The sequence below is a fragment of the Pelecanus crispus genome, chromosome 19 (genome assembly GCF_030463565.1).
Source record: "Pelecanus crispus isolate bPelCri1 chromosome 19, bPelCri1.pri, whole genome shotgun sequence".
Lineage (NCBI taxonomy): Eukaryota > Metazoa > Chordata > Aves > Pelecaniformes > Pelecanidae > Pelecanus > Pelecanus crispus.
The window spans coordinates 1,485,689-1,504,235 of NC_134661.1; the positions used below are offsets into that span (position 1 = coordinate 1,485,689).

Consider the following 18,547-nt stretch of genomic DNA (forward strand, 5'->3'; position numbering starts at 1 on the left):
CATACCGAAGCTGCCAGTGCTGCTGCTCATTTTTGCGACGGTCCTGGTGCAGCGCGCTAACTTGAGTTTTGCTTCTTGTGGAGCTCCCGTCCCCCTGTTATACTGGAGGCCCTCAGCAAATTTGCAGGCATCACCCAGAAACCAAGCCACAACCTTCCAGCTTTCACCAAGCCTCATCCAGGGGACCAACGCCCTGTTCCGAGCGCGATTGCTCCCTGCGCGGCAGCTGACACCAGTCTGCAGCTCAAGTGGGAAAAGAGCTCAGCTCTCATTCTCTGCTGATGACCCAACACGCAGGGAGCTCCCTTGGGTTTTGTCTTTGAGGGGCGAGACAGGGATTTTTCCAGAGTCAGGCAGGAAACAAATAGAAAAGCGAAAGCCTGGATTTTTGTCATTCTATTGCTTCAGCGCAAAGAAACCTCTCCAAGTGCTGACTTGCAGCAGGTTACGGCAGGGGATGCAGAGGGAGCATCACTAGGTATCGCCTGCACGTCTTTTCCTCACCTGCCAGACAAGAAGGGTCCACACAAGTCAGACACTGAATCCAGCTCCCACTGAAAAGCAAACCAGTAACTGCTCAGCATCCTTCACAGGGCCCTTGCAAAAGGGCCGGGAGAATCTAAGACACGAACAGGCAGCCCACGGCTCTGCAATTCGTTCACAAGGTGTGGAGGGATCTTTCCTCTCCACCGACAGATTGGAGTAAGTGCTTTTAATGGAGAAAATTATGCATGTCTTTCAACAAACGTGGAGCGCCCAAGTATAGTAGGTGTGACATGCCTTTAACTGGAGCCAATGAAACAGCCAAAGGCTGCCAGGAGGAAAAAGGGTCAAAGAAAAACCCATTCCAACCGGGCTATAAACAGCACCAGACCCCAAGGCTTGCAAGAGGCTGGGCCACCTCGCTGGCCAGAGGATGACAACAGAGCCCAGCAGAAAGGGCTCATTCGTCCCCTGGGCCAGACCGAAAGGCCAGGGGTGGCTGCGGATCTGCGGAAACAACCGGCAGCAGGTTGGGCAGAAGCGGTATTTTGTTGAGCCTTGCAATGAATTAGCATCCATCGCCTCGGCTCTCGCCCATCCCTCCCCGTGGTGGTTCACCCCTTTTTTTTTTCTCCCCCTCTTCTGTTTCCCTTCACCTTCCTCCACATCCTCCCTTGCCCGCTCCTCGTTTATTAAGGAGGGAGAGGACAGACTGGCCAGTCCAGGAGAAGTGCCTGAGAAGTCCTGCTAGGTCTCGCAGCCGCAAGCAGATGTGTGTGCCCTGTGAAAAGACGCCCATTCATCTCTGCGGAGAGCGTGCGGGGGAGGCAGCAGCAGCGCAGAGGAGGGGGGAAGCGTTGGAGGAGGCTGAGAAAAGGAAGGAGGCCACAGTTAAAAATAGGATAAAAGGGCATGAAAAAAAAAAAGCAGATTTTTTTTTTTTTTTTTTTAATAAGCTTCGCTCAGAAAATGTGCTGCAGCTGGAGAAGCCATCGGGCTGAGCCTGGTCAGCTTTCACCTTCCCCCGCCTCTCTCCTCCTCCCCAAGCCCCCTTCCTCCGAGCGTGGGCCTGGAAGACGGCCCAGAAACTGCTCACAGAAAGAGCTTTCCTCCGGGGATCTCCACCAGGGAAAGAGCAGGTCTCGCGGCGAAGGAGGGGGCAACGTGGGGAAAAGCAGGGAGAGTTCGCCACGGATGCAGGCGGGCCCCATGGGACTCCTGCCTGCAGTCCAGGCTGAGCTGAGAGCTGGGCTTGAAGGAAGATCAGAGCCAGAGTTAGCAGGGTGAGGGCAAGGGGAGGGCGTCCCCATTTTGTCTGCGTGGGCGTGGGGCAATGTGGCATGCTGCAATGTGTTGCTCCAGCTACAAGGGCTTTGCTTTCCTGCCAAAGCCAGCACGACACTGCTATGGCCCAGGCTGCAGGGACCCGATGTCCGTGAAGCACCGGGGGGTCGGCTGCAGGTTTGCTGCATTAGGGACATGCCACCCCCAAAGCTAATAAACCCAAAATATTGTGGGTTGAGAGGTGGCACTAAGCTAATATGTCCAGGCAGCATCGGCAACAGACTGGGTAAGGCTGGTCTCCCACAACATCGGTCTGAACGGCGCTGGGTGTTGGGGATGAACCTAAGGTGATACCTTTTATTCGTGACAGCATCTCGGTGCGGAAAGCCTGACCGAAATCAGCCGGACTGCTTTCACAGTGGCATCAGATCCACAGCTCTAATTTCTCCTCTAGAAAACACTTTAATCTCATTTCTTGCCTTGCAAATCCTGAAGCCGATCCTATTTGCCTCAGTGAAAGCAAGATCACTCCCCCAAATGCTCCTGTAGTGTCCAAGAGGCTGGGAGCACCTTCAGTCCAAGCGTGCTAATTCAGCACAACAGTCGTAGAAACTTCTTCAGCCAGAGTCATTTCATCCCTCGCTTGCCATTAACAACAGTTTTATCTCCCCTATCACTAAGGAAAACAAACCCATTCAGAGTAGAAGGGGTTGCCAAAGTGGCCTTGGCTCAAAAAGGCAGCACAGTCAGGACTATGTCCGTACTGAAATGATAATACTGCTATCAAACCTTTTCCTCCACTCCAGCTGTGTGCCTAACCTTGTCTCAGCCAAAAAACGTTACCAGAGGGTGACATTAGGATACTATTACTTTAAGAATTAAACACACGGCGCTAAGTGTGGCTTTCAGCATCCGTTCAGCAGCCCTGCCGCTTCGGGCAGACACATGGCACCCTTAATTTGGGGCTGCCCGATGGTTCAGCTAAGGTGCAATGGCCTCTATGCTCCTATTCCCACCTGTCTGAGGAGCGGAGCTGCTTTTCGTAAACAGGGAGCAGCTCCCTTCTTGCTAGTTTTTTTCTACCACCTCTGGGATGTGCCCTTTGCTTGTGGTGGACCCAGTTTAGGCTGATTCTCTGGGCAGTAATAGTCCCAACATATGCACTGCAGATTGTGGTAGCAAGCTAACAAATAAAACTGACTCTATACCATTTCCAAATTTTTGCTTTTTTAAACAAAACACCACCACCCCTTCTTGTCTTTATCCACCCCTTCTTGTCTTTATCAGCAAGCTAAATCCACCTCAGGCTTTCCTTTATCCATATCACTGAATAATCTAATCAAACTTCAAGCACAATGTAAATAACCTCACCCAAGCTTCAAAGGCAAAACATCTTCTCTAAACTCAAGGAGCTCTAAAACTTAGAATTGTTGTGGGTTTCTTTTGCAAGAGGATATATTCACACTTGCATTTTCCTTGTTGACTTGTTTTTTTCACCAACATTAAGACCATGAAAACCAAAATAGCCTCCAGTACACCAGAAGAATAGATGACAAATGGTTTTAATGTGCACCCGAAACACAAAGGAGAAATGAAAGACCGTTCCTAGCAGTATATACAAATGAGAGTTTCCTCTCATTTAAAATTAGCAACTGCTTTAGACTGAAGAAACAGCAGTATAAAAAAAAAAAAATAAAAGAAAGAAAATCAGAGAAAGAGTACCTTGTACTGCAACAGGAAGAACTGAAAAGTAATTCTTAGGTATTGCAAGACAATCAGAGGCCTGTCCTACCCGTCCCAATGTACCGAAAGTTTGATCAAAACCTGTTGAAGACAATGAGAGCCTTTTTGCCTTTTTTTTTTTTTTTACTGGCTTCACTGAGGCTTGAACCAGGCTCTGGTCGCTGCAACAAGAAATTTCACAGACCCAGCATGGGGTAATGAAGATCTGGGTTGCAGATATGTTGGTCCCTGGAGAGAGCACTTTCACAGAAAAGGGGAGAGGGTAGGGAAAAAAAACACAAAGAAAACTTTCCAGGCACAGATTTGCAAAATGTTTGAGTAAATCCAAATGCTGCAAGGGCAGATTTCGTCAGAGCAGAGTTGACATCATGCTGAGAGAGGTCACCCACAGGAGTTGAGCAAATAGCTGAAATAAGAACGGCTGGGAATAGGCAGCAGAGTTTTGCTCCAGCCACAGGCGCAGCGCTCTGCGTCCATCTCCTGCTCACACACAAGTGCTCACCAAAGGAGGAAAAAAAAAAATTGAAATGCCTGAATATTTGCCAAGGAGAGATTTCAAACTGCACATTTGACTGCAACAGTCACTGGTTCTGCTGAACTCTTTAGCTGCAGAAAGTCTCTAAACATCAGGGCTTTTCCCCTCCCGAGGGGCCAATGTGCATAACTAACGAGCCAGGAACAAGTCACAGAAGACCAGCACATGCCATGCAAAAGCTTACATGGGATTTAAGTGCTTCATGATAGGCTTATGTGGGACTTAAGCGAAACATAAACTTCATATTGGCCCTTTGCAAAGGTCACATTCATGCAACTTGAGCTTTTTCGCTTAGTTCCTGCGGTTGGCCTGTGCCACGGCGTACTTAAGCCCTCTCCTCTGCCCCAGCGCAGCCGGGCTCTTTGCTGATGCTTCATCACCCATCCCGCAGGCAGGAGGACCGAGGGCCCGCCTGACATCTGTGCTACCAGTTGGTTATACAAGCAGCAACCCAAACTGCAAGCTCAGCTTGAAGATTCACGGGTTGAACAACGTGCGGGGCAAGAATTAGTCACCGGCGATTTTGTAACGACTTTCAAATTATGAATGCATTTGAGAAGACGATCATCTAGTCCAATTGCTTTAGCTGTGCAGCGCATTGCAACCACGCAGCCCTGACAGCACAGCGTGACCACACACCTCCAGTTGTGGTTACCTGAAGACCATGCCACCACCCTCCCAAGGAGCAAGGCAATGAGCTACAACAGCAAGAGACCCAAAATTACTACCACAGTGGAATTAAAACCTGGGAGTCCCCGGCTCCTTGCAACCCTCCACAAAGGCCACTTTTCAAAGCCACTGGCAAGGACATCAGCCTGCAAACGCTATGAGAAATGCTGAAGATGCAGCCAGCAGGTTGGCAGGTCCATCTTGCCCGCAGTATCCTCCCGGAGACCCCCGTGTCTGTCAAGACCCCAGGGATCAGTAACCAGGGCTGCAGTCCCTAAATGCAAGGGAGGTGCACACAGGACATCAAAATCACCACCCGAAAGAGGAGAGGGGTTCTCCCAGCCGGGCACACACACCATGTGCAGGGAAGAAGGAAGCTCCCATCCTTCAGCATCACTCTGACAGGAGAATAGTTAAACAAAGCAGCTTTAAGGTTTTTATCTGCTTTCTGCCCTGTTTCCGCTGAGGGAGACCCTCGACAGCCAGCAAGGCAGGTACCAACCTGGTGATGCTGTGGTAGGTGCCCTATGGCTGCATTAAGGGCAAAACACCCCAATAAATTAAGTCAGGACTGGGGCAGAAGGTAGTCTAGTCTACCCTTGATTTAGTCTAGTCTACCCTTGATTTAGTCTAGTCTACCCTTGATTGGTTTAGTGTGGACTTGGTAGTGTAGGTTAATGGTTGGACTGGATGATCTTAAAGGTCTTTTCCAACCTAAACGATTCGATGATTCTATGAAATACAGGTGGAAGGAGACAAGGGGGACACGCTGGACAACAAACAAAAGCAAAGCAGGGCTTTAAGGCTTGTCTTTTCACCTAAACACGCTGTCAAGCCCCACAGCGCAGGAGGAAAAGGTGCCATCCCCGTTCACAAACCCACCCCCAAAATGGTGTCCTACCTGTGCTGTAGTGCTCCAGGCCAGTGGGCACTTCTTGCGTGGCAGGCTCGTCCCAGAGCAGGCAGCACGTCCTGGGCTGGCAGCAGGCAGCCTGAAAGCCGCAGGTCACCCAGGGATCCTCGCAGGGGCCAGCGGCACCTTGCTTCTGGGAGCAGGAGAGGGAAAAGCATCAGGGGAGCGGCACCCCGAAATGGCCGCCATGTGCAAGGTGGCAGTGCACCTTCCCCCCCCCACCCAAATCAGGCACGAAGCCCCGGGCTGACAGGGTTTGCTCAGAAGAAACGGTGTCACCCAAACTCACCTGGCTGAGGGGGCATCACGAGGAGGCCAAAAAGGCCCTTTTTAAAACAAACGGGAGGGAAAAAAAATGAAGGCCCGCAGCGAGGCTGTGCTCAGCCAGAGCGTGGTGGGGAGGCGGCTCGCCGCAGGGCCGGCCGTGGGGAGGGCACCCTCCATCAGAGGGGGCTCGCTTCAGCCCCGCCAGCTGGAACTGCTGGGTTTTGGCAGCGTGAGGGGACCCCGTTGCCCCCCCAAAATGAGGGGGGCCGTGAGGGGGTGGAGAGGCCGCAGCCCTGCCCGGGTCGCAGCCCCGGCACCATGGGGGAGCCCGGCCCCGTGCCGGCGGGCGCTGGGGCAAGCCGTCATATTTACGTTCATATTCCTATCTACACTGATATTACTTGTGATTAGCATCTTTATCTTTGCATGATTTGCATTTATATTTATGGTAGTTATGTTTATGTGTCCCTGAACATGTATGTGTGTGTATACATAAGTGTGTATATACATACGTGGTATGCAGACATGAAGCATATACACATGTGTATAGATAAACTTATGTATTATTATACATATATTACAAACTATACTGTATTATTTTATGTTTACACATAATACTTTAAATATGTATATACATGTATCGTTTATATGTGTGATATAAGCATGTATGTACCCACACGTAATACTAGATTATAACTGTCTTTATATACAATAAAACCAAACACGTGTAATATATAAAGTTATATTTATAGTTTATAAAGAAAATGAATGTATAACGTATACAAGCATATATAGGTATATGGAAATAATCCCAGGATATAATTATAATTTTATTTTACACATACCTGTTTTATACATCTATATTTGTAAATATGTATAGATATTGTGTGTATATATGTATATACCTTATAGACATAATTACCATATATATACACATACGTGTATGTACATATGTACCATATAATATCTATATGATACATATACATGTTTATCTCTATATAGGAGGATAACAACATATACATACATCTAAATGAATTCTGGATGTTTTCATTTATTATTATTTCCCTGCAAGGAAATGGTTTTGCTTCGTTCCCAATCAATATTTAAAAGCCAAATGCATGCTTGGAACCATTTAAAGGAAAAATATCGAGCTGTGTTAGAAATATTTCATGTGTCAGAGTGGTCTTTTCTTCCTAATTTGGTGAAAATTGTGCTTTCTAGCAAGTCTTCTCTGCAGCCTGGCGTCTCAGCTCAGAGTTACAGCATTCATCTGACCTCGTCTAGGATCTTTAACACTGGCCAGCGTTTCTTTGGGCAAACATTTGTTAATGTGATTTCCCTAAATAAGGGTCAAAGCACGGCCAAACCTGTCCCATAGCTGCTGGCGGTCGGCACGGGCATGCCCAGGATCACACTCTAATATATATTATACCTAACCACCCATCAGCTGCAAGGACAGAAAGGAGATGACTCAGGAGAGGGAGCACCAAAATTGTCCAAAAACTCCAGCCAAAGCCACCAAACCTCTTCCAAAGCCTGATCCCGCTGCGTTCGTCCACGGCGGGTGAAGGTCAGCACGGGGAGCGGAGGCAGCGGGACAATGGTTACCCTAACAATCCTCCTCCGAACACAAGCGCAGGAAATCCGATGCAGCGATCCTATTTCCAGTTGAGGTTTGCAAGCTCAAGAGGTTCAGATAAGCTCTGGGTAAACACTCAGCATTCAGACACTGCTCTGAACTACGTGAAACCTTGGAACGATTTAGCGGCTGACGCCGTGTCAGTGAATGGGTTGGCAAAGTCACAGCAACCAAAGAGAAAACCCACTGCTAGGGAAAGCAAAATAACCCAAGCTGCTTTCTTACCATCACTCCAGGGCGAGCCAAAGGATAAGGGGCTGTGTTGCCGATGGTTGTGTCCATATAGTAACTCATCATCTCAGAGGTGCCTGCAGGAACGGAGATGGACATTAGAGACCCTGCTGCAGAAAACGTAAAAATTGAGAGCGTCAGTAAACCTGTGCTTTCTCGCAGCCATATAAAGCTAAGACCAGACTATCATCTTAATGAGTTTAAGCTGGAAAAGTTAAGAGGAAAAATACCTGTATTAATAGCAGATATTGTGATTGGATGTGTTGTGTCAACAGTGCAAACACACGGAGCCATTAGTGTAAACTGATGAGAGCCTGACAGTGCTGAATGAATTATCACCTGGAAGCTGATGGAGCTACTCTGAGGAAAGATGAGATCATATTTCCTTTGCTGTAGAACTGGTGGGAAATTGTTGCCGATTTTTTTTTTTTTTTTGACCAAAAAAAAAAAAGCAGCCAGTTTGTTGAGATCAACACCTTTCCTGTAAAACCAAGTGAGCTAATAGCTGCCCCATAACTTTCATCAAGAACAATGTTTCACAGAGAACTTCACTTTTTTCAAGAGACGTCTTCTCTTTTGCTGCATTTTAGCTTACGTCCCCCTTGCTAAAGCTCTCCCTTGCATTGCTGAGACTTATATTCCCAAATCATTTGCAGCGCCCTAAATATCGGTCTCAGCCCACAGGAGCACGTTACAGTTTCACGTGTCATTCCTAGCATGGGATGTACTCCTCTGAGCAAGTCCTTCTACCAGTGCTGTTCATCAGGTGTGATTTTTAATCATCGATTAGCCCATTTGTGTAGCTGAGGTGAAGGAGCTGCAATCTGGCTCTGTTTTCGAATACCTAGGGGTTTTTTTCCCCCTCTCCTTTAAATGCACAGTGGAAAACGCAGGGCCAATGCACTTTCTGTGTTTTGGGGAATATGACTTAAAGGTGCTGGGAGGAAAGAGTAAAGGGGGAGTCGCCTGGGCTCAGAAGGGCTCACTCAGGCAGGATATGACTTGGAGCCATGGGGAATGGCTATTTTCATCGCGCTGATACACGGCAGAGCCTGCGAGACGGAAGAGCTGCCACCGCTTTAACCTCTCTGAGGACACAGCAGCTCCGGCTCCCCTGAAATACCTCCCTTTTGATTTCTGTAGAACTCCGGTGCCACCGGCTGCAACCAGCGCGGATGCAAACACTTCTCCAAGTCGTCTTCTAGACAGAGCCGGCGCAACCACGTTACCTTCAACCTCTACTTCTGCACTGCACCCACAAACAGCTCCTGGAGGCGCTGGGACCTGCTCCCAGCCTCCCCTCCGCTCCTTCCCTGCTCACAGAGCCAGGGGCTCCGCTGCTGCCGGGGAGCAGCCGGCAAAACCCCAGGCAAAGGACAGAGCCTGCTTCAGCTGTGCCTCACTCACCACTTCAGCAAACAGGATAGCGTCTCCCACCGCGCGCTGTGACTAATGGCCAAATGTGAAACACCTGCATGCCTATGCATATTAAATTATTATCATAATTTCCTGCTTGTTATTACTAACTTTTGCTCTAACACCAGTTGTTGTTGTTTTGTTTTTTTTTTTTTAAACTTCTTAATTCACAAAACTGCAAACTACCGACGTGGTGAAAGAACAACGAGCCTATTTCTTTTTTGCACTTGAAGCAACTCAAAACCACACATACAGCAAGTTACTGTGACTGAGCAGCCTTAACTAATCTCAGCATCTGTGCACACCCTACCAGCCTGCTCTAACTAGGCGTTAAAACACGTTTGCTTAAATCTCATTGCAGCTGGGTCAGCCTGCAGCTGGGTAAAACAAAGAAGGTGCGTGGAGCCCATTTCTGCAACCCAGCTAATGAAGGGCAAGGCGGTCAGTCCCGGCCCATCACACACCTGTCCCCTGATCCTAACCTTACCCAAGTGTAAACCGCCTCACGTAAACATGAACGGATCTCCCTCGTGCTCTGAAGTAAAGACTAATGCTGCCAAACCGTACCAAAGCAAGACAGACACTGCAAAATGGAGACAGAGAAATCTCCAGGCTGATTCACCTATTTCGATGACACACATGTGTCCGAGAGTAAGGAGTTACAGCCTTAGAACAGCAGTTAAAACAGCAGTCTCCATGAGCAGCTCTTTTTCCTGCTTTGCAGCCTGTGCAATAGGCAGTTGGGGTTTGGGTTTTTTTTTTTTTCCCCCTTTGATCAAGACACCTAAGTAGCACTGGTTCTCGAGAACTGCTTTCATGCCTCTCTGAATGTCATTTGCATCTTTCTCAGGATGTCGTTGCCACCTGAACCTTCCAGCAAAGTACCACACTTGATGCTCGAAGCAGCGTGAGCTTCGGTCACAGGAGAAGCACTAAACCCATCCTGACACCCAGGACAAGGCTTCATGCAGTAAAGAATATCAATAAGATTGCCAGAGCTGCAAAGCAGCACCAGCAACCCCCTCCTGAGCCCTGGACTGGAAAAGAGGAATCATCATCTTTAGACAGCAGCACCAGATAGATTTATAGCAAGGACATTTTGCTTTTCAGTTTCTCTTCCCCTGCAAGTTAAAAGTTCTCTTCCCCTGCAAGTTAAAAAGCACAAGCGGGGGTCAGAAATACAGCGCAAACCTCAGCAACCATTTGCACCCCTGCCCCTGCCTGTTCGAGACAAGTCCAACTGCAATGCCAGTTAAATCAAGTCCCCCAGCCCGATGCAGATTTTGTGGGTGATAACAGTTAAACGACAGAGAGACGCAGGCTTTAGGCTGCAAAAAGGACCTGGAAGACAAGCCCTGCTAGAAAAGGGCAGGTGAGCAGATTCTGTGCACAAAAATAATTGTGCTCTGGAAAAACAGGTATGCAAGGCCAGCAAGGGGAGGCAAGATGACAGCAGAAAGGGAGCTCTGGAGTGCTTTGTCGGGGCTAATTTTAACAGAACTTCCACCACTTCCCATAGGAAACTACTTCACAGCCCAATACATCTCTCACTGTCAGCAAGTTTCCCTGATGTTTGAGCGATATTTTTCTTCTCTGTAGCTTCCTCTAATAAGAGCCTAAATAGTTCCTCTCCTCCCCTTGGACGCCATTAGATAGCTTTAATGACCGCTCAGGAGCTTGCAGCTGAACTAAATTCAATGATAGCACTCTTCGTGGCAGGTAACTTGGCCGATATTAAGGAAATCACTGCAGATTTACACCGAGATAATCAAGATCCACAGCTTGCTGAGAGCTGTTAATAAATAGAGGGGATTCGGAGCCATTTGGTAAAACCCTTAATGACTTAACAGCTTGACTTCAGTCTCATTGTTTGCTCTTATTATTCCTGTCTTATTGTGAAAACATGTGTGAGAGAAACAGCATTTATTTTGGGGCTTGATCAAGTACCAGCCAAAGCTATTAGACTCTTGGGTCGTTTCTAAACTAAATTAAAATTTTAATTTCGTTTCAACATCCATCCCTCCTCTTTTGCAAACTTGATTGTTTTTTAAACGAATTACCCAGCTTAGTTTAAAAAGGGAAAAGCTGTTTGTCCTCCTGATTAACACACACCCCCATGCAGAAGTTAGGAAGGAGTTAAAAATGTGTATTAAAACAAAGCGAGCTTCGTCTACTGGATGTATGAAGCCCCTTTACAATATTCCCATATAATGCCTAAGTATTATATTGTTTTAAGGATGGGGAAATGGAAGTGGAGTAAGACCACAGTGGCTTTCCTGTGGCAGAGTTAAGAGCAGCAGCTCCCATCTCTGTTTCCCAGTTTAGTGCTCTGTGCACGCATCTCCCCTGTTTCTTGTAAAATCCGCTGGCTCAGATTGCTCCCCAGTTTCCGAGTTGTAGGAAAATGCCATATCCCATATCCTATATCCCATATCCCTCAGCCCCAGGCTGGCGACCCAGTAAAGGTGTCACCGGGACAGCTGCAAAACAGTATTTGCGTGCTTTTCTCCATCCCAATAAACCAACAAGATTCCTTTTCCATGGGGTTAGATGGGAAGCCAGGAGGATGGGGCAGCATCAGCAACCCCACCAAAATAGTTCTAACTTCCAGAACATGAATGAAGACTTTAAAAATGAGAAGCAGCACCTTCAACACGACCATCGTCCACGGGCTGCTGCGCTGGGGCAGCTCACTGACCCAAAGCTGCTTAGTGATAGCCATTTTATTTTTGCATCAAGTAATAATTTATCATCTTTGAGGGGGTGGGGAAAATAGCTTGTGGAAATGACATTCTTCCGCAAGGCTTTAACCCTTGGAAACCTGGCACTTTCCAGGCCGCCTGCCAATTCAGTTCTCAGGGGAAAGAGTGTTTGTTGATCCGTTGGCATGTTAAAAACCTCATACAATTCATCAAACCTCGGCACCAGCTTAAAATAAAAGGAGCATCCCTAATGCAGGGATACAAGCAATAGAAACGAGCATGTTTCTCTTCCTGCCTAGTTACAAACCATGCTTTTTAACAGATCGGCCGCCTCCCGTCTCCGTTTCGTATCAGGGGATCCCACATTTGTTACGATTTTAAAAGTTTGCAGCGTTCTCAGAGATAATACCTGATTTGCTGAAGGGAAGCCGGGCAGGGCAGTAAATAATGATGCTATGGTAAATAGAGCAATATAGCAATTGCCCTTCTGCACCCTTGGTAGATACTCCGAGAGATTAAACGACTTGGCTAAGGTCACACAGGGAAAGTGAGGGTGAGAGGCCGAGTATCGGAGCCCCTGAGCCACTATCTTAACTACCCGGTGGTGATTGCCGCCGGATTAGCGTTGCCGTAAGAAGCTTGTCCGCACCGTTGCTGGGGCAGGAGGGGCTGCCTGTCAGCACATCACTTTCTGCTTTAAAAGCTGTGCTCTTTCCTTTCTGGGTAGCTGTCAGATCTGAAGGAGATATGACGGTACCTTAAGAGCCTTCCCATTTGGCTGGACAAACTCTAGCTGGGGTGGATGACAGCGGTCGCGAGACAGTGCCAGGACAGTTCAGGTTTGGACCGGCCTCATATACACATGCGCCCACGAGCCCTTGTTCTCTGTGCTTTCTGCTTTAGACTTCGCCTTTACCCTGCTCATTCATCTATTGCTCAGCTGCTATTTTATAATTAAGCTAAAATAACGCCGCCGCCAAATCTATAGCGAGCTGACGAGGCAGGTCATGGCCAGGAGAGGGGTTTAGGTGGGAGACTAAACCAGAGAGGCTGTTGCCATTAAATCCTGTGGCTCTCCCTTGGATCCTAGCAGCTACTTGCAATTGCAGGAAGATGTGAATAGGTGGGTGGGGGGTTAATTAGGTCATCTGTTATTTCACTCACGAATTTCCCTCCGTCAAATAATAGACTTACAGCACCACGTCACGGGCCGTATCCTCAGCTGGGGCAAAGCAAAAGGGGGAAAGAACCGGACGAGTTTCCCACTGTTCAGCGAGGGATCCCCCGCACCAGGGAAGGATCTGGCCCTGCGAGGAGCACGCGTTCCCCGTCTCAGAGGGCCCAACCTGCCCTGTGGCAAAGGGGTCTTGGTTAGGGATTGAAGGCCCAGCTGTAAGTCTGTGTTTTGCTCCAGACTCCCTGTATAACCCGCAGCAGGATGCTTGGGAGCAGCCTGCCCAGATCCACTGGTGCTTTGAAAATCCCACCAAGCACCTCTCTCCATTAAGCATCCAAAGCGCTTTAGAAAGCCAGGTTATCTTTCGTTTCTCTGTGCCTCAACTTGCCAGATGTTGGAGGAAAAGGGCACTGGGGTGTTTTCTAATTTGGAGGTGCACGTGGTACCCGAAGCTCAGCGCTAAGTCCCCATGCACAAAATGCGCGGCGCGCTTCCACAAAAATCCCAGCCACTGGCTGAGTGGTGCCATTCCCTGCTGCTCAAGGTGAAAATGTCCGGGTAGCCCAAAATATCTGGCTTGCCAGAAAATTGTTTACACGACTGGCAGGGGCGAGCTTGAAAAAACAGCCAAATTAGAGGCAGCAGGAATAGCCCGTAAGCAGGAAACCGCTCTGGACCCAGCCCACAGCCCCAAAGGTGTCAGTTGACAGCACAGGATGGGAAGTTGATGGTAACTGTAATACCAAATGAGTGACCACAAGCAAAGCAATGATTTAGAGACTAATGGGAAGGGGGAAGGCCTTGGCTGTGCTCCTCAGGGACTCGTAACTCCCGCTGGCTCTTTTTGGCTGGGTGAGGGGTGCGGGATTGTGCCCTTCCCAAGGCACGGCAGCGGCACGGCAGCACATCCCTGCCGCTGGCGCACTCGGGGCTCCGGTTCCTCCCAAAAGCAAACGCTGGCACCTGTGGCACTTTCCGCCCTTTGGGGGATGGCATTGCTATTGAAAACAGGCGGAGGTGTGGCAGCAAACCCCTTACAAGCGTCCCTCCAAGGGCAGGAATCGGCCCCGGTCTGAGGGGGTCCACTCCTCTTCTGTCTGTCTGTCTGTGAGCAGGGCTGGAGGGAGTCGAGGGAGCATCTGACCCCGGGCACTTCGCTTCTCCCCCTGCCTTGCAGCAAAAACAAACCAACCCCCACCCAAACCAAAACGCAACTCAAAACATAAAAGGAACTGCAAATTTAATCCACTGTAATAATGCCAAGGCGCAGCCTTCTACCTAGACGAGGAAAATAATAACGTTCTCCTAAACACACATATAAAATGTATATATTCTATATAAAAAAAAAAGGGATTTTTAAAGGGAAGCATCAGCTCAGACATTTATATAAGATCCTGCAGTACTGTTAGCAAGCACGTGAATCAGTTACTGGGTGAAACTGGAAATGGAGAGAGTAAAAGTAAATCACCGGCAAAACAAATCTTAGATGTCCTGAAAATCAACACAGGTACCTACAACCCGCAAAAGAGTTTAAAGCGACTCTCTCCCCACCACCACTTACTACTTAGCTGAAAGACCAGGGGAAAAGCTTATGTCCTCCACGGCTTCCCACACTTGTCTCCGATCTCTTTCCAACTACCTGGTGCTATCCTCTGCGCTGGAGCTGGAGAGGATGGAAATACCATAGTGTTTGCAGCAGGGCCGCCTATTCAAAGGGAGGGGGAGTGGTCAGCCCCGCATCCAGGGCGGTGGGAAAGGCGAGCTCCACGCCGCTCACACTTCCAGCGGCCACCGCTAGCCAGGAAAAAGCCACCTCTGGCAGATGTCACGCCGGTGGGGGGAAAAAAAAAATCATGTTGCTTGGAGGTGGTGATGGGGGGCAGCTTCCCACCAGCCTCCCCGGGGCTGCGGCGGTGGCCTTTGGGTCCACGCTGCTCCTGTGTCCTGTGAAGCCATCCGAGGGCTCCAGCGTGCTTCGGGGGTGTTAATCAGGCCCCCCAAAGTCCCTGCGAAGTGGAGCTTATTCTTGCACGGCGACTGAAAAAAAAAGGCACGTAGAGCACAGCTGGGGTGAGGTTTATCCAGCCCTGATTCCCGAACCTCAGCTCAGCTGCTGCCTCTGCCTGGAGGTGCCTAATGGCAGAAATTGCTGTTTCCTCCTAAAAGGTCCCCTGGGCACCTCCAGCTTTCCTGCTCCTGTGTACATCCCAGGGCATCGCTGGCTCCAGGGCACTGCACTTTCTGGTGCCTGCCTTACCCCCAAAGCTGGGCAGGATCCAGCCATCAGGCTCCCCTCGCTGCTGCGGATGCAGCCTGGGAGCGTGCCCCAGAACCCCTTATCACATGCCTCTGGTACCAGGCATGCCAAAAAACCCCGCCATGGTAGCTGCTGCTTGCTTTTAAAAGCATAAAGGCTGAAGCAATCTCCCTTTACATATGGCACCGTAGAGGGGAGACGCTCGGGCAGCACGGAGCCACTGGTTCAGCCCCCTGATTGATAGAGGTGGATGGCCCCAACATGCATCACCCCAAATGCATCACTGCTTTTAACGCAGATGCTAAAGGAGGCCAGGGGGTCTCCGGAGAGGAGAAGGCTGCCGGGAGGAGAAGGGCAAGCAAGCGTTTTCCCGGCTGGGCAGGAAAAGGGAGGGAGACGGAAACACAGGTTACAGCGGGCTCACTCCAAAAACCTCAGTGTAAATTACCCGCTCCGCTCTGGGGGAGCAGGACGTGGGGCTGCCCTCTCCCACCACCTCTGCCTCCCCCAGCCCGGCCTGCTCACCCTCGCAGCCTGGCCAGGGACCTCCAAAGCCCCAGCGCTACCCCCAGGTCCTGGACGCAGGAGGACGGTGCCCATCCAGCCTCCCCTGCTCTCACTCTCCAGGCAGCAAAGCTGCCTTTTCCTCCAGGAGAGGGCTCCAGGCTGAAAATCCTCTCCAGCTCCAGCTCAGATCCCCGTCTCCCCGCCTTGCCTCCGGCCGAGCCCCTGCCAGCAGCCCCAGGAGCGGGGCAAAGCCCAAACACCAAGGGTTGGATATGTGCTGTTCTGGGATATTTTGTTTATGGGCAAAATGGGACGCTGGGAACAGCTGCGCTGATTTTCCCTAGAAATCCTAATAGCGAACTGTAATATAACAGGAAAAAAGCCGTGGGACTCAGCCCTTATTGCCTCAATATGCTGACACTGTAATATTCTGCTTGCCAGAATTTTGGCAAGTGGCTGGTTTTCAGGGAAGTTTGCAGCATTCTCAGATTGAAAAGATGCAGTGTGTACATCTACGTACTGTCACTGGAAATCCAGGCTGAAGCACTGATCAGTCTGGGGAGAGAAATAACTCCTGGGGACGCCCTTCCCCAGCCCAAAAATGGGTATTTTGGATTCTCCCAGCTGAGTGGACATTTACGAAGTGCAGACCAAAACTGTATTTGCTATCACGTGGATGATTTCTGCCTGCACAGGGCTTCTGTGGCGTCTACTGCTGCCAAACGCTTCCCGGAGAAATCAAACCTGCAAAACTTTAGCGTTCACAGGCATAAGGGACTCCCCTGTTCTTCACCCTCCAGCCCAGGGGATTGCTCAAATGCACATAGTGACAAATAACAAAAAAACCCCACAATATTTATGCACATAAAACTATTAACAGGTCCTTCGAGGATTTTCTCGAGCTCCTAAGAACTGATCTCCACTTTAGCCATTGCCTGAACTTAGAAACACACAGCTACAGGTGGCCCGAATATACGTTACCTGTTGAACTTGCAGCTGTAAGGCACGGATCGCTCTTGTAGCTATTTTAATGCAGGAAATTATTTAAAGGGTTCCCATCTTCTCAGGAAAGTTTCCAGCCTCCTGGGCTTTGGTACAAAGGCTTGGTCACGTCTGAGCGCCAAAGGAGTGGAATGCATCCAGCAATCAATTTTTATCTGGGCAACTCTTCCCAAGGCTGCAGGATAAATCCCGCTGGCAGCTGCAAACAAGATGTCTTTCCCTGGGCTGGATGCTTTGCTCTGCAGCAGACGGTTCTTCCGATACAGTAATCTATATATTAATAGCCTGTGTATTATGGCTGTCCAATCGACTGTGTGTCTGCAAAATGGAGAGGCTTCTGCTTTCGGCTGTTTCTTACAAGGCAGCACGACGTCTGCTGCGTGCCGATCACCTCGCTCGGCTTGCACACGGTCGCCTGGTTTCGGGGTCGCTGCTGCCACATTAGTCACCTAAACCAGTTGCTTCACCTCACAGCAAAAAGTTGGGTTAAATTTCGGGTGGTTCATGGAATCTATCATAAAGCCATTGTGCCTCGAGAAGTACTTTCCATTTCAGATGGTTTGGATTTCCTTTGTACTCGTAAAAATATAAAATGATTCCGTAATGTTTAACCTAAGTAGTTATTAATGTTTTTACCGAATCTGAGATGTCTCGTGGATGTTTCATGGGCTGTGCACTGGGAGGCTGCTTAAATTTAGGGGCACACGGGCTCCTTCTGGAAGGCGCTGGACGTAGGTGTCAGCAGAAACAGCCCCTTTCCCAATAACCTAAGAAATCCCTATGACCATTTTGCAGCTAGAGGAACGGATGGAAAATGAGAGTAGCATCATCCTGGAGGTGGCTATGACTGGAGGGGGTCACGGTTTGTATCCCGGAGCTGGGGAGTGAACACAGATCACCTGGGCAAAATTCATCACAGCCAGAGTGCTCTGACTGTCACCGACTGTCACCTACCACAACTCCCCCCCTTGCAGCCCCCAGATTGCTTTCCAGGGAGAGATCCTGCAGCCTTGCGGTCCTGTTTGAGGATCATAAGCCGCTAAGGGTGAGAAGCTGCATGTAATAAACTTCCACGTCGCTTTATAGATCTGTAAGTATCATAATTTCCATATTACACTGGAAAAACAGAGCAGGAACTGATAAAATGGCCCTGAGTGCCTGAGTCTGCTTTCAGGTGTTACGTGCTGACCCCAGCAGAACGGAGCAAAGAAAGGGGATTTTGGAGGGTTACCTTCCCCACCACTGTTTGCCCTGGGAGAGGGTGATACAGCCAGATCACGGAGCTGCCCATGCTTGTAAATGCTGTGGCAGGTTTGCCCAGGCTGCAGCAGCGTTCCCCCCTGCCCCTCCGCAAAATCAAGGCAATGTCACACAGCCTGTGCCCCAGATGCTTCAGCAGTGGTCCACCAAGAGCTGTGCACATCTGGTCTCCAGGTGCTGGGGCTTTCCGTCGCTGGCTGGCCTCGAAAGCAAACCAGAGGCACCACCAGCGCTCATCCCTTCTGCCCAGATTAATCGCCTCCTTCTATGGAGCTCAAGGATGCTGCATGCCCTGTCCAAGCCCAGGGGAAATATCTGTCCTCAAAAGCAGGAGAACAGGGTTTTTCCATCCTGAGGTCAGGCGTCACACCCATCGTCTCCAATACAACGTGATGGATACAGGATAGACACGAAAAGAGAGGCAGTTCAGGGTGTACGGGGAGCATCCTGAACGCTTAAAAC

At 49.4% G+C, this 18,547-nt stretch overlaps 1 protein-coding gene across 2 annotated transcripts in view; it reads right to left on the reverse strand.

Moving 5' to 3' along the window:
• Positions 1 to 14,744, reverse strand: part of ETS1 (ETS proto-oncogene 1, transcription factor) — a 75,376-nt gene extending 60,632 nt beyond the window's left edge. The window contains exons 1-3 of one of the 2 annotated variants that reach the window (XM_075723183.1): positions 14,699 to 14,744; positions 7,759 to 7,841; positions 5,616 to 5,760 (exon numbers count right to left, since the gene is read on the reverse strand). In XM_075723183.1, coding sequence (XP_075579298.1) covers positions 5,616 to 5,760; positions 7,759 to 7,841; positions 14,699 to 14,744 — 274 coding nt within the window. Of the gene's footprint in view, positions 1 to 5,615; positions 5,761 to 7,758; positions 7,842 to 14,698 lie in introns of those variants that run through there. The other variant, XM_075723186.1, reaches the window with a different exon arrangement.
• Between the last annotated feature and the right edge of the window lie 3,803 nt (positions 14,745 to 18,547).